This window comes from Grampus griseus, assembly GCF_964374135.1.
Source record: "Grampus griseus genome assembly, chromosome: 6".
NCBI classification, from domain to species: domain Eukaryota; kingdom Metazoa; phylum Chordata; class Mammalia; order Artiodactyla; family Delphinidae; genus Grampus; species Grampus griseus.
This window is the reverse complement of record NC_139000.1, coordinates 13,183,960-13,211,904: the sequence shown is the minus strand read 5'-3', so window position 1 is coordinate 13,211,904 and position 27,945 is coordinate 13,183,960. Positions and strand designations below refer to the sequence as shown.

General features: G+C 42.6%; 1 protein-coding gene across 1 annotated transcript; it reads right to left on the bottom strand.

Annotated features, from left to right (window-relative positions):
- Positions 1-96: 96 nt before the first annotated feature.
- On the bottom strand, positions 97-27,945 carry STOM (stomatin). Its single transcript, XM_082656554.1, has 7 exons — positions 27,834-27,945; positions 14,767-14,870; positions 13,716-13,788; positions 12,609-12,691; positions 9,203-9,406; positions 8,090-8,224; positions 97-2,165 (listed from the first exon to the last, which is right to left on the bottom strand). Exons 1-7 carry the CDS (start codon positions 27,892-27,894, stop codon positions 1,971-1,973), a joined length of 855 nt encoding a protein of 284 aa, XP_082512680.1. The 5' UTR covers positions 27,895-27,945; the 3' UTR covers positions 97-1,970.

The following is a 27,945-nucleotide window of genomic DNA, read 5'->3' as shown; positions in this document are numbered from 1 at the left end:
GAGGAACTGATGTGCCGCTTCTGAAAAACGAAATCCACATACACGAAATGCAGGCAGAACGAGACTCACCCAAAGAAAACTCTCACCCAAAGAAAATGAGTAAAAGTGCAGTTTATTAGGTACAGCATTGGAAAGGGAGGCCACCTGGAAAAAACTCTCGTACTAACACTGTCATCCTAGAGCTCCTTCTATGCCTCCTCACTCCCAGGCAATTTAATTCCAACCTTTTGGACTATGAATCCACAAGGCAGAAGAGCGAAGGTTGTTTGGTATCTGGAGATAGACTCAAGGAACAGAAAGCACTGAACCTCTAAGTCTGACAAGAGATTTTCAGCCAGGATATGTGGTTGTCTCCTGGTCCTCAGTGGTCGAGGGTGAGCCACCTCACGAAAGAGACAAAATCATTATTTAAAAATTCAAAATATAAATGCAGCTTGAGTTCCAAGCCAGAATGCTCTGTATATTGTATATCTAATGAACTCTACCAGGCACCTGGATCCACGGTGGTTCAAGGTTTTGTAAAATAACCTTAGAAATGGGCTGTCAGGAGGGGACTCTCGTAGGCTGGGATTTGACAGAGTGACCCAGCTAAGGACAGATATGAAGGGCAGCTTTGGGTAAGGAAGCTGCTATTCTTAGACTTTTCTAGGTGAACTCAGAGCTTCAAAGAGGAAGTGGTGCAAATGTCACCAGGCGGCTTTCCAGACCAATAGAAGAATGCCAGGCTACTTGGCTTCACAGGCATTTGTGAAACGGAAGGTGCTTCTTAATATTACAGCAGTGGTGGTTCAGAAGGGCTGACCACTTCCTCCTTCAGCATCACCGTATACGACAGAAAGAAAAAAAATCACCAGGGAAATAAAAAGGATCTATACCTATATAGATATGCTAAGCTTGAGAGCATCTTCCCAAGCTCCTGGGATATCGTGTGCCCGAGAGACTATGAATTCCTTCTACTACTTAATGAATGGCAACCAAGATAGCTCACAGTGTACACGAGTCGATAGCATGCAGACAGGAAAATATAATGGTTTTCTGAAGATATATTTTTTTCAAGTATTAGTCCCTTAAGCTATTCAAATGGGTATATAAACAATGGCTTATAGAACTTAGAGAAAATTTTATTTAAAAAAATCAAAACTATTTAGAACCTGATATATGAAAATAGGCAAAAGTGAGAAAAAAAAGCACTTTTGTGACAAGTATTTAGCTGGTTTGAAAGACCACAGAGGAATCATTTACTCATAAAGGGGCTCAGAGAAGTTAAAAAAACAAACCACCCATGTTATTTTAAAAGGACGTCTACAGCAATGGATTTAGAAGTCTTTCAAGGGTTAGGGTCATCATTTTCCTTGGTCTTCCCCTTTTTCTCCAGTGCTAACAGGTACTGGCAAGGACACGTCTACCCTTAAGTAAGGATTACTTTGCAGCATCGGGGGTGTGGGTGGGGCAGTTTGAGTTTAGAAGGTAAACTGATGTTAGGGAAATTTCCTTAGCTGAGACTCCCCGGAAGTAAGGCACATGTGGCCCAGAGAAGCTGGTTGTAGCCCGAGGTCACTGTTCTCTGCAAAACATTTGTCCAGCCAGGGTGTCGGGTTGGGATGATAGTCTGCCTTCCTCCTTTTGGCCTGGCTGCTGACAGAGGGCACAGAATGACTCAATGAGATTCGAAAGAAGATTTAACCTATCGCATAACAATCTAAAAATACGAACTTTGAAGTATTTTAGAGTGAGAGATTATCTTACATAAATCATCACTCTCACGTACTATTTACAAGCTAACAACCTTCATCTGTGGCTAGCTAGGAGCACTACACGTTCTAAGAACATCACACTCAACATATGGAAAAAGGAAGGGAGGGAAGAAAGTCAAGGTTCCCACCCTATTCCCTCCTATGGGTTAGAGGCTGGTTTGGTCCCCACTTCATCCTTAGGAGGGAAGAGCTCATCTCTGCATCGGCCTACATGGCTCACTGTTTTGCCCCCATGATGCCTTGCAGCATATCTATGGGCAGAGGGAAGACGATTGTCGAGTTTTTCTCAGCAGCAATGGTGGTCAGTGTCTGAAGGTACCGGAGCTGAAGGGCAGCAGGAGATTCGGTGATGACCATGGAGGCTTCTTTCAGAGCCCTGGATGCATTCATTTCTCCCTCAGCGGCAATGACCTACAGAACAGTGGCAAGGAGAAGTCAAACCAGAGAACACGGGCGGGTGTTGAGCAGTTCAAACCGGGGTACGTCTAGCTCAGGTGGTACACAGAGCCTTCCTGAGGGTCAGCCAGAATAATTCTAAGGAAATCAATTTCCAGACTCAGTTCCTGTATGTTCTTTTTCCTGTAACTGATTTGCGTGAATATGTGCCTGAGGGCAAGACATTCTCTTTTACTATTTATTGCCTTTCTCCCATTTCTAGGGCACCAAACAAGGGAACAATTCAGAATACTGTGTAGGGGCTGAGAAAGTGAATGACCCCAGTGACTATACAAAGCCTTTTGCAAGTCAGATGGATTTCCAATGCTTTGATTTCAAAGAAAGGGAAGAGGACCTTATTGTACTGCAAGCGGATGGATAATTAAAAGTATTTTTTGATGAAAGATCACTGTAGGATTTTTTAGCACGTAAATTCAGAGGGAGTGCTAAGAATTGTATAAAGTTACTTGAAAAAAACCTTCCAATTCCATCTACTTATTTATATAAATAAGGTTTCTTACTCCTTATACCTGTAAAAATGAAAAGTAGAATTGATGCTGAATATTGTCTTATTCTAGCAATAAGTAACAACCATCTACAAAGACATGGATTCATTCCTCATTCATCTCATTGAGACCCTTGCTTGTAGTCAGAGAAATTTTAAAAATATTTTAACTTATATACTAAATGTGTTCCAGAAGGGTGAGAAAATAATTCAGGACAAAATACATTATATTAGGAAAAGACTCTGTGGGGGAGGTGGAATGGAAATAAAAGTTCAAGGAGAAAAAGAAAAAATGAAAAATTCCTAATTGCTAAAAGAACTTATTCTTTCATCATTCTATAAAACAGAGGATGAAATCATTACGTTATCGAAATTTCACTGGATACATTTAAAAGAATGATGTTAACAGTTTCATTTCAAAATGTCAATTTTTAAAACATGCCAGGACTTATATGCTTGACAAGTATATACATTCAAAATGAAAAATTTTACATGTCTATTTAAGATGTGAGATGGGACGTAGAGTTTTTCTAAGTTCTTTGAGGGGTTACACGAGCAAAAAGTTTGAAGATCACTGGAGTGGTGGGGACGGCAGGGGCGATGGAGTCTGGATGGTCTTAAGCTCAAATCGCAAACCTAACCCTTCCTAGCTGAGTGTCCTCAGAAAGGTTACAGTAAGTCCCCCACAAACGAACGAGTTCCACTCTGAGAGCACGTTCATAAGTCCAATTTGTTCGTAAGTCCAACAAAGTTAGCCTAGGTACCCAACTAACACAATTGGCTACATACCGCTGCTTCTACACTTGCTTCCAGACATCCTGGGCTTGAAATAAAGATACTGTACTACTGTACTCTATGCAGTACTGTAACGTACACAAAAGCACAACCACTTGGAGAGGATGCACGCACACGACAACGTAACCCAGACACGTGCACTAACTTATGTTGACTGGACACGCACTAACGCACGTTTGCATCTTTGAAAGTTCGCAACTGGAAGGTACGTAACTTGAAGGTTCGTATGTAGGGGACTTACTGTATTTAACATTCTGAGTCTCAGTTTCTTATTCTTAAAATGGGATAGCACCTACCATTGTGAGGAAGACAGAGAAAGTCTATTATATGTTGAGTGTATAAACGGAGGCTAATTATGTAGGAAGGGCAAGCGCCAAGTCAAGACCTAATTTTCGGATCCACTTATACCCTAATTCCTAAAAGATTCAGAAGTCAAATCAAGGCAGTTACTTCTAATTCGTAATCCTAGGAGAAGAGGTGTAAACACACCATAATCCTCAAGGCTAAAAGGGTAGTTAGGCTGTTCTCACAGGGATCTCAAAATATTAATGGCTCTTAACACTGCTGTGAATATCAGAATTGAAAGCAATAGTCTTATGACCAGTACAATTTCATTGACGTATACAGTAAACGTTGGGGGGCCCCCAGGTGTCAAGCCCTGTGAGGGGCTAGGGATAGAGGCGGACTCCCCTGCCTCCCTCAGCTCCTGGCCAAGTAGGGGAGACAGACTGGAAGCAGATCATTTCATTCCAGTGTGACAAATGCTGACAGAGACATGTACAAATGCCGGCACTGAAAGGAAAGCAATTTTTGCAGAAGGTGAAGTGGTGAGGTTACAGAAGAAGCTGAACATTACAGGACGAAAGCCTTGCTGTCTGGATTAAGATGAGAAAGAATATTTCAGACAGAACACATGAAAAGGTACTGAGGTGTAAAAAAGCTGGTGTATTCCAGGATCCTGTAAGGGGATGAGCACTATGGGGAAGAAGGAAAGGTAGGGGATGAATGAGGCAAGGTTGGAAGTGGGGGGTGAATGGGGCAGAGGGGAAGGTGGGAGACGAATGGGACAAGGTGGGAAGGTGGGGGGTGGGAATGGGGCCGGGTAGGAAGGGCAGCACAAGCTCGGGTGTTTGTCTTCACCCCGGAGGCGATGGGAACCCTCATCAGATCTAGTTTGAGCAAACACTCCGACAGATGTCTGAGCATCAGTAAGAGAAAAGACCGAGAGGGGGAGCTTTCAGAGTGATTTGGTGCCAGTCACCGGCAGTGGGGATGGAGGAGGAAACAGACTGGGGCGCTGCTCAGGAGGGAGACTCAACAGTGTGGGGCAGACTGGGACGGGACCAGAGGGGCACAGAGGCTGAGTCCAGGTTCCTGGATTGCGGTGCATTCGGTGAGACAGGGGATACTTACTGGGAGATGGAACCCAGATTAGAGGATAAAAACCTAAATTTATCAAGGCAAACCATTATGCCCTACTAGGTGTGTGAGAAGGGGCCAGTGCCAGCTATACTGAAAGGGACTCCGGGAACTGTCCTCCCAGGCAAACACTGGAGAGAACGCACAAGCCGACCCTGCCACGAGAATGGCAGGCTCTGATTTTCTTTCCACGTCATCTCAGATGCCCAGTTAGGTCCTTTTTTCTGTCTGGACATGGACCAACTGCAAAGATAGCTCATCTCCCACTACCAATCAATACACCATCTCTTGGCTGGGAAGCCAGACCCACCCGGCTGTCTCACATTTTGTTAATAGAAAAGCTGCTCTGAGTGAGCTGCCCAAGAGGTGAACACGATACCACCGGCTGTGTCTAATACAGGCCAAGCGGGCACTGCGGGTAGGATGTTAGGAAGCAACGCAAGCTACCCATGGGTGTGTGCACCTTCTGCAAAAAGTGCAGTAGCCCCCTGTCAATCTGCACTTCATCTTTACAGACCGTCGTGTCGAAAGCTGGCATTTTCAGGTACGTGGGCCGTCCTGCTGTCTCCTCCTGTGGCCTAGGTGGGCTGCTCTGAGGGAAGCGCCAAGAAAGGTGACCTGCATTCTTGCACCCCACCCTCTCAATTATTAGATGAGTAACCCCAGAGATAGGAGCCTGAAAGCACATGCCAGGCACTCTTCTGAGAACCGTGAAAAAGGAAATAAGGGAGAATTTGCAAGCACGGAAGACATTCCATTTCCAGTCATTAAGAGTTGGTCTGAAAACTTTAAAAAGAGGTCCCCCTAACGTATCATAACACGTTCAGGATAATCTGTCCTCTTTCGTGACCTTTCTTCTCACAATTACGCTTGTGAGCACTTACACGTTCATCTCTTTGCTGTGCGGTGCACCTTCGTATGAACCACATGTTTATTTACCCATCCAGCTAGCAATGGATATGTGGGTAGTTGCCAGTCGGGGGTAATTACAAATTGCTGCTGGAGCACTGGAGTGAACACTCCAGCATGTGCCCTTTGGTACACAAACATGTGCACTCCTCGCAGATACAGACAGACAGTTCTGCAGAGCGGCTGTACCGATCTATATTCTCACCAACAAAACCTCCTCCCTCGCCCACACTTGGATCTTTTGTTTCCTTTTTTCTTTTTTTAAGCCGTTCTGGTGGATGGTTAGCGTGGCATCTGCTTGTGACTTGCATTTGTGTTTCCCTGACGGCCAATTAACTTGAGGAATTTTTCTCTGAAGTCTCTTCACCTACAGACTCTCCCGCCCTTTTCCTCTGCAATTTATTTGTTGAAGAAATGGTGACCCCTATTTCCCTGAGAACTTGAGTGCAGGGCCTTATGGCTGTTGCGGGGTCACTGTACCTTATGGAAGGATAAGATTCATGGTGATTCTGCGTGTTAACCGCAACCTTAAAGACAGCCTCACCCAAGTGAGAGCACAGTAATTCAGAATTCTAACCAGCTTCCTTTATCTCTTCTTATTGTTAGAAAGGCAAGTCAGGAGTTCTCTTTCTTAACTGGTGAGAATGCTGGTAGAAGAGGCTCGGTCCGTCCTGGAAAGTCCCAGAAGAGGCAGTGGGGAGCAGAAGAAATTCTAATCTCCATGGTCACTAATCAACTGTGTGCTTTTCAGGGAAACACATAACTTTTCTGGGCTTTGACGTTTTCATCTAAAGTGTGAGATGGCAAATAAGTTTCATGTTTAGGGCCAATTCCAAGCAGTTGCAGGCTGTCGCCTGGAGTGTTTCAGCACTGTTCTAAGGTCAAGTCAAGCTCAGGGGAAAACGGTGCTGTGGTTAATTACTGGCCTGGGAGCCTGAGGGTGGAGTGGCAGCCTCTGGGCCAGGTATTTGTCACCTTCAGAAGATAATCCCTAAGGACCCTTCAGGCTCCGATACTCTACGTATTCTATGTATGATAAATTCTATTATTCAATATGGTTTGGAAATGGGGCTTTTGGTTAATGACATATTCTAGGTAAAAGCGATTCCTAATCTTCCAAATAACTGAATTATAGTGGGGCATATTTAATATCATTAGCACAAATGTAATTTAATCTTCTAAATAAAATATGATGGTTTGGAGAGAAAGTACTTGAGGGTGTTGTAGTGTTATCACAAGCATCAATGAACACATCAGGCAAATCTAAAAATCCTGGTCAGTAGAAAATTCTGGATGCAGTGTGTCAAATGAACTACTATTCTATTTGGTGCTGGCTAAAAAATTATAGTGACCAATCCGTAGCTTACAGGGCATCCTAACAGAAGGGCAGGGTTCCAATTATCACCAGTTACTACTGTTTTCTAACGGCAACAAATTGGTTCGCTCCTGGTATCCTAGGAGATCTGTCACATCCACAGCAACCACTCCTATGAAAACTATCCCTCTTCCTCCACCCATTCATAGGTAAGGGGCCGTGGGACCTTATTAGGATCTTTGAGTGAAGTTGGACTGAAAAGAATCACTCTGCTGTGAATTTGGAATCGGGGCTGGTGTGTCTCCTTCAGCGTTCAACTGGGGAGACGTGCACTTGGGACGTGCACTTGGGAGTCAGACGTGCACTTGTGACCTCGGGAGAGGCCACGAACAGAAAGAGAAGTGAAAAAAAGAGAAGAGGAGAGAAAGGAAGAGGAAATAGTAAGAAGAAAGAAGAACCTGGGAAAAGACAGAGAATGAAACAGAAGACAAAAATAAGGAAGGAATGAATGGTAAGCAAACTGATGCAATTGCCCATCTGCTCTGAAGTCAGAACTGTTAATGTGTCCTTAATAGGGGACTGGGAGAATAATGTATGGGATGTGCAGTTAGAACGAGGTAGATCTCTGTGTACTGCTATTCCCAGGAGATACTGTTGAGTGAGAAAAGCAAGGTGAAGAACAGTTATGTATTGTATGATCCCACTTTTGTAAACCAAACAAGCCAGTAGACTAACAACCTAGTCAAATAAACCCCAAATGGAAATCTTCCAGTATGTACACTAAGCTGTTAAGAGTGCTGGCCTCTGGGGGAAATGTAAAGTGACGGGGAGAGCCTTCATCTTCACTACTTCAGGATCGTTTCAATTTTTTACAACAAACACGTTTTACTTTGTGTAATTAAAAAAGAAAACTCAACAGGAAAAACAAACGGGCTACAAAAAAAAAAAAAAGGTTACCTTGGCTCGGGCCTCCCGGGATGCCTCTGCTTCAGCAGCCATGGCTCTCTGGAGCTGCACAGGGAGCTTCACATCCTTAATTTCCACACGTTCCACCTTTATTCCCCAGTCATCAGTGGCATCATCCAGAGTAGTCTGTTAGGAAGAGAGAAGGAAGCTAGAAATGTTCAGCCCCCACCCCGTGGCCTAAGGTAGCTCTGTTCATTGGGATTTGGAGCGGGAAAGGCACTGGTGGAGGGTTGCAGAGAGATCAGTTATCCATGCAGGCAGGGAGGCTGAAGTGGGGGGCTGGGTTACTGGGGAGCGGATCCTGATTCCGTTACTAATAAGCTAACGTGGGCTGGCAAACTTTTTCTAAAAGGGTCATATAGTGATTGTTTATTTTCAGTCTCTGTTGCAACTAACCCTACCCTTGTAGGTCAAAAGCAGCCATGGGTAGTACATTAAACAATGGGTGTGGCTGTATTCCAATAAAACTTCACTTATAAAAACAGGTGGCCAGCAGACTCCTGAGCCAATGTGACTCTGTGTGAGCCACGTTATTTCTTTGGGCTTCAGTATCCTCCCTTTACAACGGTAGGAATGAAATCATTCTATTCTATTTCATATGGTTGTTGCGGGCATCAAGTAAGACCAGAGATCTCACACACAGTGAAGTCTATACAAATAATAACAGTTCAGATTTATAGTACTTGATCTTTTCTGAACAAGTCAGGTTTGATTCGTCATCTGTTACGTAAGCAAGACTGGAAAGCGTAAGAGTTGCAAAGGCAGTCACGGGACTCGCACAGAATATGGCTTTAACTACACCTGCGCTATCTTGCAGAACGGCCTCTGAACTATTATGCTAAAGAAAAAGGTTAACACTAATTCTGGGAGAAAAAAATACACACTGGAGGGAATTAAAAAACAATGCACACATCGGAGTGTTATTAACCCAGGAGCTAATTATGTGAAAAAAATCCCCTTCCATCAAGTTTGGTAAAACTTTTCTACAAAGAAAAAAAGGCCGGTGATTCCCCAACTTGACTTGATGAAAAGTTCTCAAATACCCATTGACCCTTTGCTTTATTTTCCAACTTCTGTGAGATGCAGCACTGGTGCACTCCTCACCTGCATGTTGTGTGCAATTTCTTCCCTGTCGGAGAGGATCTGGGAAAGGTTCTTGGTGCCCAGGACATTCCTCAGAGTCGTTTGTGCCAAAAGACGGGTTGCTGAGTCAGCGTTGGTGATGTTCGCCACAGCTAGGGTAGCGTTCTGAACGCGGTAGTAGACCACGCCGTCCACACTAATTGTCACTGAATCCTTAGTGAGGATCTACAACACAAAGGAAGCAATTTTACAACTGTCAACCACCTCTTTCTTTAATAAAACCGTAAGGAATGGTATGTGACAGAACACCTTAAAACACTAGCTCATCGTCTTTAGTAAGTGCTGTTGACTAAATGTTTGTGTTCCCCCAAAATCCATGTTGAAACCCAATCCCCAATGTGTTGGTGTGTGGAGGTGGGCCTTTGGGAGGTGATTAGGTCATGAGAGTGAACCCCTCGTGAATGGGATTCGTGCCCTTAGAAAAGAGGCCCCAGAGAGATCCCTCCCCGCTTCTGCCATGTGAGGACACAATGAAAAGACAGTGGAAGCAGGCCCTCATCAGACACCAAAGCTGCTGGTGCCTTGATCTCGGACTCCTCAGACTCCGGAACTGTGAGCAATACACTTCTGTTGCTTATAAGTCACATAGTCTATGGTGGTTTGTTACAGAAGCCCCAAGGGACTAAGAGAGCAAAGCGTTAGAATGTTAACTATGTCTACAAAATTTTAACAAAGTACATTCATTTATTTATTAATTCCATTCCTTCATTCGATCACTTAACAAATACTGAGACTTAGTAGCGGTTAGCAGCAGGCACTGTGCTATGTTCCAGGGATAAAGGTATGAAAAAACTTGGTTCCCACTTTCAAAGAGGTTGAGGAATCAAGGGAAGCTCTAAGGGACTAGGGATGGACAGTTTTAGGTGGCAGAGGTGATACATGAACTAAGCCTTGAAAAAGGGAATAAACATTTTCTGAGGATAGAGGGAAAGAGTATTCAGGGCAGAGAGAATAATGTGTGAAAGGAACAGAGGTACCAGGGAGCCGAGGTTTGATGAACTGTAAGTAGCAGAGTGTTACTAGAACAAAAAGTGAACGGAACTGTTTTCGTAGGGTGAGGTCAAGGTGGAAGTATATTTACAGCAGGCTACGTGGAAATGCTCAACAGGACACAATGAATCAGTGCTTCCTATCACATCCAAGGGCAAAGTCCTTGGTTTGGTGTAAAGCCCTTTGACATCTGCCCTCTGGCTTCATTCCTCCCCACTCCTGCACACACTCTATGCTAGATGACATGCAGGTCCCCACGTGCACCATGTTCCATGCCCCAGGCCTTTCTGCAGATGGCCCTCTCCTTGCATGTCCTCCCTTCCCTCTCCCCCACGGCTTCAGGCTGGAGTGTCCTTACTCATCATTTAAGACACAGCTCAAGTGTCCTCTTCTCTATGGAACTTCCCTGATTCACTCGGCAGAGTTAAACACGCTTTCCTTTGCCCCTTCACTGCAGTGACACGATTTATCTACATCATCACTTCTCTGTTAGACTATGAATGTCCTGAGGGAAGTTTGTCTTTGTATCTCTAGCACTGGCAGAGCACTTGACACACAGCAGGTAGTCAGTAGACAAGAGATGAACGGGACTGAAACGTGGTCCCAGGAATACAGTGAGGGATGAAGAGTGGGAGTGAGAGAGTCAGGAGACCCCAACTATAGTTTCAGCTCTGCCGGCACCTCCCTTGGTGACCTCCAGCAAGGCCTTTAGACTGACTTAGCGATTCCTCATTTGTGAGATGGGGCTAATAATACGGCCCAAGTCTATGCAAATTTCTCTGAAGGTCAAAGAAGAAGATGTTTGGAAACGAAGCCCTTTTGCGAGTGTAGAGAGCTATGTACGTGGAAAGTAATAAAAACAATGATAGTACACAGCAGTTTAGTTCTGCAAGGCATCAAAGCAGTAATCCTTTTTTTTTAGTAACCTAGAAATACTTCTAACCTGGAAGAGAAGTGGGGGATCTGTAAATAGATACACAGTATATTACCGTCTTGTGTGAAAATTAATCTTTTCCTACGATGCAATGGGAAAAGGGGTATCGTTTCTAAATGAGCTCTTGCCACTGTGACTCGCCACAGCTGGAGCTTTGTGAAGTTGCATCCTCGCTATCTACTGATTATTGTGGGCGGAGTGTTTATCTCCCGTCGCAGTAAGTTCACAGGGGATCAGAAAAAGGACTGCTTGCCAAGTTCCAATCCGCTCTGTGTTTAGAAAGCAGCTGGAAGGCAGAAGCTCACAGTGACCCTGCCAGACGCCTGCCATGTTTACAGAGGAAAGTGCCAGGAGAATTCCCCGCTGCCCTGAACGGGGCTCCTAAGGGCCAATCTTCCACGCAGAGAATACAGCAATGCTCTCAGTCTTGTTCTTGGGGGTGAAAATGATTTCCGGTTTCACCCGGTATGTGTGGATTATGAAGTCTGACCTCCCTAACTACTTGGCTCAGCGCCAGCAGGGAAATGCCTGAGCTGGTTTCTGGATTTTGTGACAAGGCTCCACCACTCTGCTGAGTACCTGGCCTGTGGCCAGAAAACACTGGCCGTTTTCTTCTGTCCCTCCCGTCATCATGTTTTTAGGCTTTCTATCTGCGACGGTTATTACAACTCCTTAGACACGAGTGCCAGGATGGCCATCACCGCGTCAAGGGCCAGGACGGACCTGCTGCAGGATGCACTTAGCATGGAGCTGTGGGGAAGGCACTGCACAGGGAATCCGAAGAGCTGCCTTTGAGTCCTGGCTCCACCACTGTAGTTTGGAGGAATTCCTCTGTCTCACTGCAACCATCTACTTTCTGGGTTCTGCTGTGCGTTTCAATGGTGATTTGTGGAACAATTTGAAAAAGCCTGAAATAATTACTAATATAAAACATGATATGCTTATCTAAAGTACCAAAGGGGCAGTTTCTAATTCTTTGGCTTCTAACCAATTTATTTAGAATACAGTCGAGAACCGTAAGAAGAATATCGTATCAGAAACCCAGAGAGGAGAAGTGTGGTAGTAAAAATGATGACAACGGTGATGACAGTAATATTATACTTACATTAACATGACAGTACGTTTTGTAATAATAGTAACGACAAGCACTTTCATAGCACTTACTACCTATCAGCCTCTGCTCTAAGCACTTTACATAGAGTATCTCATTTATTCCTCACAAGAACCATATAAAGTAGGTCCTGTTATTATAACCTCTATTTTATAGATGAGGAAACGGAGGCACAGAGAAGTTAAAGAACTTGCTCAAGGTCACACAGCCAGAAAATGGTGAGGGCAGACAGCCTCTAAAGCCGTGCTCTGACTACTGTCCCCTGCTGCCTCTCAACGCCAGGCCCCTTCCCCGGTGACAGCTCAGTTACTCACAGCAAAAGACAACCTTACCTCCTGAGGAGGAATATCAAATGAAATAGTTCTCATGTCCACTTTGATGAAGCTGTCAGTGCACGGCAGAATAAAAAACAAACCTGCAACAGAGACATACACGAGATTAGAGAGAGACACCAGCACCTGACCAGCTCACCGCACTATTCAGTTCTAACAGAATCAACCTGATAAACCGAAAGAAAGCAGTTCACCTCAGTGAATGAGCCGGAAGCCAGGAATGTCATCCTTACGCCCGCTCTTTCTTCCCACATCTAACTGTCCCCACAAGACCTGTGGATTGCATCTCCTTACTTCACTGTTACTGTCGCCCATTTGTTTTCCCTTAGACCAACGCAATCACTTCCCAAGTCATCTTTCTAATCCTTCTAGTTTCTCTCCTATGAACCAACACAAACCCCTGAACAAGCCGTACAAGGTCCTGCACGACCTTGACCCCGCTTACCTCTTCACCCACTACGCTCTCCTCCCGTCCTGCACTCTGGCTGGGCCGCCTGCAGTTCCCTGAGCCTACAATGCTCTCCTCTGCATTGCTCTGCACATATTCTGTGCTGGGAACACCTCTCCCCTGCCTCACACCCTTTCCTGGCAAGATGTCACCTCCAGAAAGCATCCACTAGTTGGGGTCATCACTCTTCTCTGGGTTTCCACAGCCATCTGTGACTGTTTGACCATAATACTTATCACGTGGGATTGTAACTACCTGTTTCCTTGTTGGTGTCCCACCTCCAGGCAGTAAGATCCTTGAGGGCAGGGACTGTGTTTTCATCTCCCTTGAATTCCCAGAGCCTGGAACTCAGTGGGAGCTTAATCGAAGTTTGCCAAAAATAATGACTGAAAGCATTTATTTCAGTAGGGACTCTCACGCTCTAATTTCGATAGCTGTGGCTATTCTTGGCCTAAGATAAACTTATCAACTCAAGTAGGAAAGGGAGGGGAGAGGCAGGAAGGAAAGGGTAATTTCTGGTAGGCAGCACTGCTATTGTTGCACAACTTCTGCTATGAGAACTCTCTTCTGAGTCAACAGAGACCCTCATAAGGGAAATCACAACAGTAAAAGGACGAATCTCGTTCTCCAGGCAAACAGTTCAGAATCCTAGTACTGACCAGGTCCTTTGGCGCCTCCTTGTAAGATGCGACCCAGTCTAAAGATGATGGCTCTTTCATATTCTTTTATGATCTAGATTAAAAGCACAAATAATAATTTAACATGAGGAGTACAAGTATTTATATGCATAGCTTTCAAAATACATATTTCTGCTCCAAACAAGTGAGATGCCTCTATTTTCTTTTCTTCTCTATAATCCAGATAATAGCTATAGGTAACATGGTTAATGTTTAATCATCCCTGCCAAAATAACCAAGTTATTTACTTTTATTATGGATCATAAAAGCAATGGATACTCCTTGTATAAAATCTGGAAAGTATAGAAGAGTATACAGAAGCAAATCCACGCTCCTCAGCTGTTAACATTATTATCCAGTTACTCATGCATTGTCAATACAGGAAAAAAAGCGCTAAAGTCCTCATAGCTTGTCTTCTGATTCCTTAAATTATAATAGTAACATAATCTGAAAATTCTTAGAGCATATTTTCTCTTTTTAGGAATATGAAGATGATAGTCATTTATCACAGTATTAATAACTTTATAGACATTATTAACGTTATTAATGTATTACTAACACATGCCAGGTGTTGTGATAAGTACGTAATTCATTTAATCCTCACAACAGCCCTATAAAGCAGGTGTTGCTATTTCCTCACATTATACATGGCAAAGGTCACACAGTAAATAATGGCATCAGCAGTCACACCTCAGCATCCTGACTCTGGAGGACTTGTTCTCACAGGACTACCCCACATCCCTGACTCCAGAAAATTTTAGATGGTGATCCTTACTTTAATCGTCAGGAGGGGCTGACTGGGCAGTGGCTGAAAAGAAGTCTTAAGATTCCATAAGATTCCATGATAATTGGTGACTAGAGTTAAGAATTATAGGCCAGTATGGTCTCTCTCTCTCTCTCTCTCTCACACACACACACACACACACACACACACACACACACACACACACACACACACACACACACACACACACAGTGGGCTTATGTACTTAGGAGTTGACCCCTTACCAGATGTTGATGAAATATTCTTTACCTTTATGCACATCCATATTGACAATGGGAAAGTTAAAACTGTGAACAAGAATGATATGGCCACCAAAATCCATCCACAAGGTCCCAGGCCTGCACTGGGGCTATCTGTGAAAACCAAAAACATACAGCTCTTATCACTGTTCTTAGCATGGTCCCCCCATCATCTTCATCCTTGCTATTCACTGAACACCAGCTGTTTACATGTATTTTCCCATCGAATCCTCATAAAAACCTTGAAGTGCAGGTGCTACTTTCCCTAATTTTTATTATTGCAGTGAAGTGATAAAAGTAAGAGCCAATCCCAACTACCAAGAAGGTTACAGTTTAGCGGGCAAGACAGACAAACAGATCATTATATACTAAGTGCAGATACAGTGTCCGTTCAGCATATTTTGAAAACACAGAATAGGGGTAACTCACACCACACCGCTGGGATGGAGGTGAAAGTAGGGTGGGGTGGGGTGGGTAGGCAATGGTGATGGTTGTCAGAGGGGCTTCTTGCAGGATGTAATGGTTAAGGAAAATACCAACGAAAAGGGGAAGGAGGGCAAAGTGAATGGAAGCCGAGGGTACAGCACAATTAAAGGTGAAAATCATATGATACACGCATATAAGCTCATTTAGGTCCTCTTTTTAAAAAGGCCACCTGTAAAATATCTCACTGGGTATATGCACAATGTATCATCCACATTGGTTCTGATTTCTTACTATTATGAACAACGCTATAACGAACATCTTTGTACATAGCTTCCCTCTCACATTTCTAATAGTTTCCCTTTTCTGTAACATGGAATCGTTTTTTTCCTTCTTTTTTTTTTTTTGGCTGCGCCATGAGGCTTGTGGGATCTTAGTGCCCCGACCAGGGATTGAATCCGCACCCTTGGCAGTGAAAGCGTGGGGTCCTAACCACTGAACCGCCAGGGAATTCCCTGAAGTAGCTTTTGTCTGATCACAAAGATAATACATGCCCCACTGCAGAAAAATTTAGAAAAGTATAAGAAGGGAAAAATCATTCAATTCAGAGATGATAAATATTCTTCCAAACTCTTTCTATGTGCATGCATTTTTCGAAGTAAATAAATAAAATTTGTCACCTATGTTTCTCCCCTCTAGATAGTGTTGTTTCACCTTCTTTTTTAGCCTGTCGCTATGCATTTGTGCTTCTTCTGTTTTAGTTTTAATTTTTTATCAGTTAAACTTGCATAAAGTTAAAAAAGTCAAACAGTTCCACGAGTACAAGAGGGCAGTCCCCTGCTCACCTCTTGCAATTTCTTCTACTCAAGGCAACCGCTCTTTCGGCTGAATATTGTCGTATTTAACCCCCCTGTTTCTAAATAATACACTGGTTTGGTTATTTGTTGCTTTTTTCAGTGTTGAGCTTTATCTGTTGACTTTCTACCCCTCCCCCCCAAATAAATATACCCATCCTTGGAATTGCATCATAATTTTGGTTAGACCAATATCAAATTTTATATTTCATGAATATGCAAATGCCATTCAGAGCTAAGCCACGTAGTGAAGCACAATTCGTTTTCTTTTCCTGTTCACCTTTTTTTTTTTTTCTGGAGTCAATGTCTGTCTTTTTCCCCTTTGCTTAGTTTTCAATGTACTTATTGATTCAACCCCAAACGCTTCATCAATCGTCCACACCTCCTTCCAGCAGGCTCAGGTATTCTACCAATTTCACCTTCCAAAGAAGAGTCTTGGAGTCATGTCTGGACCTATTCATGTTCCTGGTGCAGCAACCATCCCTCTGATCGCCTTTCACTGTCATCCTGGGAAACTGCCTTCCCTTCCTAAGTTGTGTTTCCCACTCTCTGTGTCCAATGTCTTCCTCGTTTTTAGTTTGTTTTTCCTTTCTGTGGGGGACAGAGGGACTGAACAGGCCGAGGGATAGATCGCTTTTCTTATCAACCACAGAAGGCATCTGCTGTCTTTCCAGGAGCTGTTTTAATAATGGGAGGGAGGGAGGTGGTCAGAGGGGAAGAGGTAGGCCAGGCATGGGTTACTACTCAGATCAGGAGGGGTGAAGACAGCAGCAAGATGGGGCTTTGAATAAATAGGAGGCCAAGAAAGAAGCAGAGTGACGGCTGGGAGCACGAAGAAAAGACACACGTGGGTATCCAGGTCAAGTGCTCTAAAACATAAGATGAAAAACCAGAAATACACGAGTACTTTGGTTATACACGACTTTGTAGTTTTCCGATCCTGTGTCATAGTGTCAGGTTAACATCCTAATGCGTACTTAAGTAAAAGTGAGCTAAGTTAATCCTGGAGGCTTCTAAGTTATCATTTTGAGGGGTACGGACATGTTCAGTGAGAGAATACTCCAAGCAACACCACTTCTCCACAGGTGGAGGAGCCTATCAGGTGCTGTCATAACGGATACGAATCACAGCAGCCTTTTTAGACAGTTTGTTATACTTCATGCACTGTAATAAATTACTTTAGACACGTATCTCATTTACTCCTTACAAAGCCCTGGGAAGTTAGGTGTTTTTAATTCCACCGTACAAATGAAGTAACTGAAGCAACATCTCTCCCAAGGTCACAAAATGGAGGACTTGGGATTCAAACACAGGTCTTCTCACTCCAAAGGCCACGTTCTAAATCAATTCACTCTTTGACCCTTTGCCTCTGAATTAAAAAAAAAAAAAAATCCTTATTAAAGAAGTTGTTGTGTTTGGAGCACTTTCTCAAGACAGAATCCAAGCTGGGAAAGCATGGTAGGAGTTCCAGGAATGAATCTGATATTCTTACAGAGGAAGCCCCCTTAATTCCAGCTGTGCCTATTTATAGCAAGAGACAGTCTCAAGGCTCATTGCCAGGCTCAGGTCTAGGTTTCCAAAATGAAAGGAATTCCAAACAAGGAAGAGATGGGCCACAAATACTTATCTGACAGCATTTGGTGATTTCTAAAATACTGCCCCAAGTCTCCCATATTCCAGGCAAAACTCTGTGTCCTGAACTGTAATAGATGATAAACTCCCTGAGGGCAGGGATGTTCCTTTTTTATTTTTATATTCTCAATGTCTAGCACAGTGCCTTGCAGAGAGTGGATATAAAGTACTTAGCCAGTTTTCCAACTAGATATGTAATTTCTTGTGCATTTATATCCCTTATTAGATGAATTTCCTGAGAATAGGGAATGTTTAAGTTTCAACTTTCTGTGACTTCTTAGTTGTGCGATCTTTACCTCTCTGAACCTTTGTGTCCTTACTTGAAATAATCAGACTGGCCTTGCAGGACTGAGGCAGTGCTCAGTAAACACAGATGACAGTTTTCTGTCATTCTCCTATTTCACTCAAGTGTTCAATTTCCATGATGAAAAATGGGAAAATAGGTGGCTTTTACTCTTCTTGATAAAAGCCTCTGAAACTACTTAATTTTTCCCTCACTTCGTGCCTCCCTCCTGCCAGGCTAGGCCTGGACATTCAAAGACCTTCAAGAAGCTGATTAGTGAATCAAATTATTAAGTTATTGAATTATTATCTACATAAGGACAAATGGGAAAGTACAGCCCAGGTTTTTTGTGCTCAATTTCCACTATGTTGTTGAAAACCTCAGATGAGTATATGGGATTTGAACGCAAATCAAGAGGAAGAAGAAATTAAGTGGATTTTCTGAAAACTGGACTTGGTCTTTTTTTGCGGTACGCGGGCCTCTCACTGTTGTGGCCTCTCCCGTTGTGGCGCACAGGCTCTGGACGTGCAGGCTCAGCGGCCATGGCTCACGGGCCCAGCCGTTCCGCGGCATGTGGGATCTTCCCGGACTGGGGCACGAACCCGTATCCCCTGCATCGGCAGGCGGACTCTCAACCACTGCGCCACCAGGGAAGCCCTGTCTTTCACTTTTCAAATGCTCAGCTAGAAATAATCCGAGCGTACACACTGGAGAAATGGTGCTATTTCATAATATTCTAGTGCCTTTAAAATGAAACGATCCCATTCTCAACCCTGAAACTCTTCCCCACCTGGTTATAGCTTAAAAAGGTGCATACATCACATTCCTCAGAGAGGTGAGGCTTAAACTCCACCAGGCTGTAAACAAACTCTTAGTCATTTCCAGTCAGTACAGCCCAAAGAGGAAAAGAAATCTCAGTTACTCCCTCAAATTTTATGAAATTCATTTCCTTCAAGATTCCCACTTATTACCCTGAGGACTGAATCCTCCCTCCTACCTTTATGAGGTAAAAGACAAATAATGAACAATAGGTATTTCTGAGACATTTTGGTTGATATACTTGTTGATACTTGCTGGGTAGGAACAATCTTAAAGATTAGGGATCCCATGATACTTGGTTGTAAATACCACTTTGCCATGGTTTAGAGTACTTTTTTTTTTCTTTTACTACAAAATTCTTTCCTGAAAACCGTGGTAGAATAAAATTTTAACCAAAGCATGGTATTGAAAATGGATATAAGCCCATACATTAACATTTTTTAATTGAGCATTCAAATTGGGCTTACCTCCAGGAAACTAACGTAAATTTTTAAAAATATTACTTTTTTTTCTTATTTTAAAAGTAAAATACTGTCACTATAACATTTAAAATTACAGTTTAGAATAGAGGAAGAAAAATAATCTATACTTTTATATCTCTGGACGGTGATTATTTTCTGCCTTGCTATTGGACACACAATATATATGTGTCCTTTTTTTCAAAAATAAAATAATGGTATACATAATAATTTTAAATCTGTTTTCCCCCCTATATTGTGGACACTTTTTCATGTCAGGAAATACTCTTTATTATTAAAGGTTGAATAATATTCTATCGTTCCATATGATGAACATTTAGGTTGTGTCCAGTTTTCTCAATTAGAAACTCTTTTGCTTTGAATATACTTTCAGCAAAGTTTCCATACATCCTTATTGCGTAAACTAATTTTGCTGAAAAGATGAAATTACACAATTCTTAAATTTCTCTTATTCTGGAGGTACATTTTATTAACACTAATAATCACCATTTATTAAATGCCTATCACACATCAGCCACAAGCTAACTCCATATATACATTATTTCTCATGTTTACAAAAATCTGTAAAGTAGGTATAACATATTCCTTCCAGAGTCCCAAAGTACTAAAGCAAAAGAATTTCTGGAAAGAGACAAAAGAAAACAAAACAAAACCATGAAACAAATGGAAAAAAACAAAAAACAAAACCAAGTTGTACAGTAATTTTTGTTGGGTTGGCTTCCAGACAGGCAGTAAAATATTCTTTTCAAGATTATAACAGGCATAATTTCAGAGTACTGCATATTGTTAATGATCCCATATCAGCTGATTTCCTTTACGGTTGATTGAATTTGGCACTACTAGAAATCATGTGAAATAATAAATTCCATTTACCATTGGGACTCTATTCTAAAGTTCAAAAGATACGGGATTTCTTCTTCAAGCAAAGGCCAGAAACATACCTTCACGCAGTATGTGAAAATCTGACTGAGTCATACACATTACTACACAAAGAAAAGGTAAGCCAAAGAATTATTGAAATACCAACATTTAAAGCACAATCTTTTCCTTCCTCTTTCCCAGTATACAGATGAAATGCTTCATGTTGTAAATTGCCAAAAACGTTGTTGTTTGGGTGGGGAAAGATAGCATGGCTAAGAATTTAGTCTCAAAAACACGTTATCTGGTTCTAATAGCAACTTTTAAGGGGCAATAGTAGGTCGAAACGAAAGGTCTTGGCATTTTTTGAGTTTTTCTTACAAGCATATATATTCAGCATACAAGTGTTCTTTTTGGCCACAACTACTCCTCATTGGAGATTCCATGTCAAGGTGTGGTAAACTTTTCCTGTAAAGGGCCACAGAATAAACACTTAAGGCTTTACAGGCCAGAAAGTCGGTCTCAACCACTGAATACTCTGCAAAAGCAGTCACAGACTATACATATATGAATGAACACAGCTGTGTTCCAGGAAAATGTAATTTATGAACACTAAAATCTGAGTTCCATATAAGTTTCAAAGCTTCCTCTTTTTTAAAAAAATGTATAAATATAATAAAAACTATTCTTAGCTTGTGCGGCATACAAAGCAAGCAGTCGGCCAGATTTGGTCCACAGGCCATACGACTCATTCTAGTTCTATCTCATATAGTCATCTATTTGAGGAGGAGGACATTGTGAGTTAAAGAAGACATCTGATCTTTCTTCTGGCATTTCAAGTAAGGGTACAGTTCCCAGATTCCTAGTTTCTCTTCCCTTTGTTTTGAAACAAGGTCTTTAAAAGACCTGATAAATAAGAATTCAAGGCGGAAACAGGCAAAAGGGCAGATAAAATATTTTATTTGAATATAAATACATCTTCAATTAATCAAAATTTTACTATAACTGAGTTTTTCAAATGACTGGGATTTTAGGAGAAAGACAGAAAAGGGAAGGAAACGATAGAAGAAAAGGCAAATAAGAGAAATGGAAAAAAGGAGTTAAGAGAAGAGAGACAACAAAAGTGAAGGCAGCATCCTGTAGACAGAAAGATTCAAACAGGTAGAGGGGAGAAAAGCAGAGTTTAGCACATAGTAGGGTGTCAATAAACAGATGTTGAAAAAATGATGCTGTTTACTTGGCAACTGCAACTTGCAGTTCATTGGGCAGAGGTTTTGAAAGCAAACAAGCACACACTATAACCCATCTTTCAAAAGACTATTTTAATTAGGCATGGTTTACAGTTCTTCAAATGCCCTTATCCTTAAACCTCTAGGGAAGAAATTATGCTCTGGACTGGAGTGGCTACAGGCCAGATGGTATCAAGTTAAGAACCATGACTGAAGACCATAACTTTTCCGCCCTATTATAAACCTGTAGATACTAGACTAAAAGAACTAGTACTGATGAAGCATTATGTGACTTGAATTACAAAACTCAAAATGTGTTTACCATGAGACAGTAAGGAGAGGAAATGGACTAGTCCTTTTAAGAAAGATTTTCAATAAAAGTTGAAATAAAGGGAATGCTGTGCTTAGCTCAAGAAGAATCAGGAGGGCTTCTCTGGTGGCACAGTGGTTAAGAATCCACCTGCCAATGCAGGGGACATGGGTTCGAGCCCTGGTCTGGGAAGATCCCACATGCTGCGGAGCAACTAAGCCTGCGAGCCACAACTGCTGAGCCAGCGTGCCACAACTACTGAAGCCCACGCGCCTAGAGCCTGTGCTCTGCAACGAGAAGCCACCGCAATGAGAAGCCTTCGCACCGCAACAAAGAGCAGCCCCCGCTCGCCACAACTATAGAAAGCCCACGTGCAGCAACGAAGACCCAATGCTGCCAAAAATAAATAAATAAATTTATTTTTTTTTTAAAAAGAAGAATCAGGAAATTAAATATTTTATTTCCCAAGCATCTTGAGGATTTTCTGTAGCTTTCCTTCATTCAAATATTTCTAGCCATAAAACAGGAGGAAAAAATAGGTGAGACTATCATCAATGATTTTAAATTTGAACCCCTGAGTCTTTAATAGGGTCCCCTCTCCTAACCTATAGCACTTCACCCTCTCTAAACACTACTTATCATACTTGTAATTATCTTATTCAGTGTCTTCTTCATGAGATTTTGGTCTTGTTAAAATAGTACAGCATAAGGCTTCAGAGTTGGCTCTGCCACTTATTAGCTGTGTGATCTTTGGCAAGTGTCTTGGCTCTCTGTGCTTCACTCTAACCATCTAAGAAGAGGGCTAATAAGAGTACCCCCTCAAGGGTCAGTGTGAAGAGTTAAGTGAGCTATCATGGGAGACACCCAGTGCATAACAGATGCTTGAACAACATTTGTTAAGTAAACAGCTGTTGAATGAATTGAGTGATTCTGCTGGTTTTTGTTTGTTTGCTTTGCTTTGTTTTTGGCCGTGCCATGCGGCTTGTGGGATCCTAGTTCCCTGACCAGGGATTGAACCTGGGCCCTTGCCAGTGAAAGCGCAGAGTCCCAACCACTGGACCACCAGGGAATTCCCAGATACTGCTGTTTTCTGGGGAGGGGAAGAAAAGGCTGAGTATTACAGAAGATAAATGGAAATTACATGTCTGCATACAGGATCCCAGAATACAGTTCATCAATTGTTGGTGGTGAGCATGCTGTATGGTAGGTAGATAGAAACAGAAATACAATGTTGTATTCATGAAACTTATAAACCAATGTTACTTAAAAAAAAAAAAAAGAATACAGTTCAGAATCGTCCTCTGTCCCAAAGCAGTGGTCATAATGCTTTCCCCAAATGTTTTCTTTCCTTTTCTCTTTTTAAAATCAGCCCTTTTCACCTGTGAGGTGAGAGAATTCAGGAAGGTAGAAGGATGGGCTGAATATGACCCATGTCTGGAAAGATAAAAATAGTTATGTTCAGAAAAACTGGAGAGAAAAACAATTTCATAATGTTATTAAGTTAATTAAATTTAGGCTAGGCCTGAAATATACTAAACAAAACAAAACCCCCTCTGCTTCTTCAGTTTTGTTTTTTTTTCCAGCTCTTTTACTTGGATATCTTAAAAGTAACTATAATTAGGTTTTTCTCATAAAAGTCTTTGGAGGGCAACATCATTTTCATTAAATAATGGGAAACAGAAGCATAAGGAAACTAGATCATGAGGTTTCCAATTCTTCAACTGAGGCTGAGTAGCTAAACAGTGGCTAAGAGCTTGGAGTTTTGGTGCCAGATTTCCATTCTACCACTAAATTTTCTCATTAGTAAAATGAGGGACGAGAACAGTCATTATCTTACAGGAGAAAATACGTAAAATGTTTGACACTTAGGAAGCATTCAATAAATAGTAGCCATTATTATTATCAGAACCTTAAGGTCATTACTGATACAGTTTATAGGAATAAACTTTGTATTAAGTGAATTGCCTTCTGGGACCTGAACACCATAGAGAAAATATCGACTAACAACCTGCTTGGGGACTCTGTCTTTGGAGGAGAAACAGACCACATTTGGGGAGGTAAGTTGGAGTCCCGAAGTTTCCTGGACCGTCTTTTATACAACTTTTTGTGCATAAATTTTAATTTCCTGTATAATTACTAGGCTTCCCGAACAGTCATTGTTAACCTTTTTATTCTTTGTTTTCCCCATTAAATAATATCTTAATAATTTACACTTTAAAGTTTCAAAAGTCCATTCATATAAATTTTCTCATTTGATACTTAAAACCTTGGGAGCTAGATACCACAGTAAGATTAAGCCCAACATGAAGACGAGGAATTGACTCTGGAGACTGAGACTTCCCAAAGTGATGCTACTGAGGTCTCAATTCAGATCTTCAAATTGGAGATTCCACTCTCATTTCGCTATCCTATACCATCCTACCATCAGTGCATATCCACAACTAGGTAAGGCTGGTATCTAATCTTCATTGTCTGATATTTTAGGACAGACACATTATTGCTCGTATCTTCAAGGCTAATCTAGAGTATAGAGGCTCAGAGTATAGACAAAGGTTCAAAAAGAATGGAGGAACGATTTGTGTGTCAACAGGCAACTGACACACACTTCCTTCTTTCTACTGTGACCTCTAACTGCTCTTTCCACACTTTCGTAAGTAAGAGGAGATTCCTTAAGTACAGTATATTATCGTAACAATTATAATCCCTTTATTGATAATATAAACCCAGACAGTCTATCTGTATGAGGAACATGTCCACACCCTAAAATCAATAGTTTGGGTTGTAACAAACTTAATAAAAATAAACTGTAAACAGAAAAACATCTCCACCAACGTAAGCCAAACATTTAACAACTTGATCTACTCTATGGGTGTCTTTATCTCCCTGCTTCCTTTTACTTTCAACAAATATTTTTGCAAATCTACTATGCACTTGACCCTGAACTTATTACAGTGATGAAGGACACAATCACTGCTTTCAGAAGCTCTCCTGGTCTAACAAAGGTGATTATAATTGATATTTATAATCTGTGCAATAAACATTATGACAGAGGTAGGCACAAGATGCCAGGCAGACACAGAGGAGAGGTGCTCATTTCTTCTGGTTACAGTAATTTTCAGGAAAACGTTTTCCCACATCTTCTTAAAAAACAGACTTTGAATCCAATCTTTATCACTTTATCAACATTAAAAATTTTTTTCTTCAAAGCTGACCAGGTGATCAGTGACTCTGTCTTTTACAGTGTACAAGTTACACCATCAGGTGGAACCAATGACCTATTTAATTATAAAAAATTATATAAATGCCAACTTTTGTAGACTTGGTTGTCACTTGAGTTAATCTATGACCATTGATGGTTTAACTCAGATTAATTATTAAATAAATTACAAAGTTCTCCCCAATCTGGTCGGCTGTAACAACTGAAATAAACAAATCAGTCCCTTGATTCTGCTTATTTTCAGGCGTTCTTCCGAAGGGATTTATTCTGTTGACATGGCTCTTAATTATAACCATACATTTCTTTGCAATCCACCTGCATTATTTCATTAGAAAGCAAATGCACTGGCTTTAAGAAAAACTAGTCTTGCCCTAGGTTTGGTCATATTTATGTTCCTAAGACTAATTATCAGCAAAATCCTAAAGGGGCAGTTTGGACTTTTATATTCCACTGCTTCTCTCAGAAGCAGCCCTCTGGAGCTGTCTAGCCAGGGGGTCTTGATTGAAGCCAGGTTCCTTTGGGCTTTATTTACTGTCTCTCACCTTCAGTGAAGTACTGATGTTTGACAAGTTCCTCCTTTTGGGTATGCAATTTGGAAGCAGCTCTAGGATAGGTAAAATGATTTGGAAAATCAGCCCAAGTTTGAACCTCGTTCACAGGTGTGGGTGATTTTTCCACTCTGAGCCTCCGTTTTCTTGCTGTAAAGTGGTAGATAATGACACTCTCCTTGTGGAGCTGCTAGAGGATTGCATTCGATAATGCTTTCAAAGCATTTAGGCTGTATTTGGCATATGGCAAGCACTCGATAAATTCTATTTAATAAATTCTAGTAGTGGTTTTCCTACCAGTGTCAGGTCTCTAAGGCGTACATTTTTAGAAAGGTGACAGCGGGACTTCCCTGGTGGCACAGTGGATAAGAATCCGCCTGCCAATGCAGGGGACATGGGTTCGAGTCCTGGTCCAGGAAGATCCCACATGCCGCGGAGCAGCTAAGCCAGTGAGCCACAACTACTGAGTCTGAGCTCTAGAGCCCGCGAGCCACAACTACTGAGCCCGCATGCCACGAGCCCGTGCTCCGCAACAAGAGAAGCCACTGCAACGAGAAGCCCGTGCACTGCAATGAAGAGTAGCCCCCGCTCGCCGCAACTAGAGAAAGCTCGCGCGCAGCAACGAAGACCCAACACAGCCAAAAATAAATTAAAAAAAAAAAAAAAAGGTGACAGCGACCAAGCAAAATTTTGTTTGTATATATAATTTTCAGAGGAAAGGGTGCACAGTTTTAAATAGATTTTTAAAAGACTTCTGTCTAAAAAGTAGTGTAGAACCAACAAAGAGTTTAGGCGTGAAAGCTGTTCTGTGACCATGAAAGACAACTAACATTAAGTACAAAGATCATGTTTATTCCCAAAGAACTTCTACAGATTTCCCACTGCAGTTTCACCAAACTTCTAACATTGTCCTCACAGTCCTTTAGTTTCCCACCAGGACATCAGGGTACAGATGAAAGAAAGGATCCTGCCTACCTTCCTTTCTAGGAAGAGACAACTGACTATCAAAGAGGCCGGACTGCACAATTTTTATACCGGCAGGTTTTAGAATCAGTCAAACCCAGATTTCAAATATGACTCCATTACTTATAAACTGTGTGACTTTAAAGTAATTTAACTTCTCTGAGTATCAGTTTCTTCAAGTACATCCTCTCTGTCACACTCCTGATTTGGGAAAATAACTGTCCAAGGTACAGAAAAGAGGAAATAAGATTTCTGTAATTCTTTTGATGTTCCTGGGGAGGAACTAAAGACAAAGATTGCTGGGGAAAGGAAAAGGGGACATATGGGATCGGTGGACAAGGCTGGCATTACAAATAATCAGAATAAATGAGTCCAGTATAGTGTTCTTTGTGGGGTGATGGAAAAGCCCACCCAGTCCCCTGAACTTCTTTCACTATGTCATTCTGTCTGAAATTCCATCCTTAGAAATAATTCCTTTGGATCACTAAGAGCCCCGGGGAGGCAACCAGTACTCCCAAGTGGTTTATCGCCTCTCTTTATGAATCCCTCCTCCCCCGCAAGGATAGCCAATAAAGGTTCTAGGTGATAGCCCTCTCAAGGGTACTAGTCACAGGGCAACAAATTGAGTCACTCACACAATTTCTGCCTCAAGACTGGGAAGGCCCTGGTAGGGTGGGGAACTTACAGTTCCTTGTGAGGGACAAAAGCCCGGAAGGCGAGGTTTCTAGAACAAAGGAAGTGGATGGGGCAGAATGGGGCAGAAAGTGAAGCTGTAAAGAGATACAGGAAGGATGCTAAAAAGAGACTTCCTTCTTTTCTTCCGCAAATGTGTCGGGAACATGTGGCGAAACTACACAGGTCGGTCTTGCGGCTTAATAGGAAATTGGCAGGGGTGGGGGGTAGGAGTTCTTTCTAGTTCGGGAGGACGGCGGCGCACTCTGGGGGTGGGCGAGGTTTGGGTAAAGGAGCTGGCCTCCGATGGGGCGGGAAGGAAGGGGGAGTGGGGCGAAGACGCAGGCTCCCGGGTGTGGCGTGCAGGTCTGGGCCCGGCTCCACCACTCGCTGGCCGCCAGTTACTCAGGCACGTCCTCGTCCGCGTGCATGCCACGAGATAATGAGCGGAAAGCGCTGGCACAGGGCCTGGCATCTGGCAGCCGCTGGATAACGCGAGCCCCTGCTCTGGCTGTGGGCACTGGAGACGCGCCCTCTGTTGCAGGGTCCATAGTGTGCCGGGCACTGGGCTTGCACTCAGCACCCTAACATCCCTAAACCTGACCCCCAGCCCGCGAAGTAGGGCTCGTCATTCTCAGCGTACGAGTGGGGAAACCGCGGTTTTGAGCAGCGGTTGCTCGGCTAAGAAACATCCGAGACCTTCCTGGGACCTTTGGGCTAAGGCTCGTTCTCGAGAAGGTTAAGGGGCGGCGGGTGACCCCAAGGGCCTCGCCAGGGGCACAGGGCTCACCCGTGAAGGAGTCGGGAAGCCGCCGGGCTTGGGCTTCCGCTGATGGCCGCTTGTCAGACATGATGCCCGAACCGGAGTCGCTACTCTCAGGTCGCCGTAGCCGGGGCCGGAG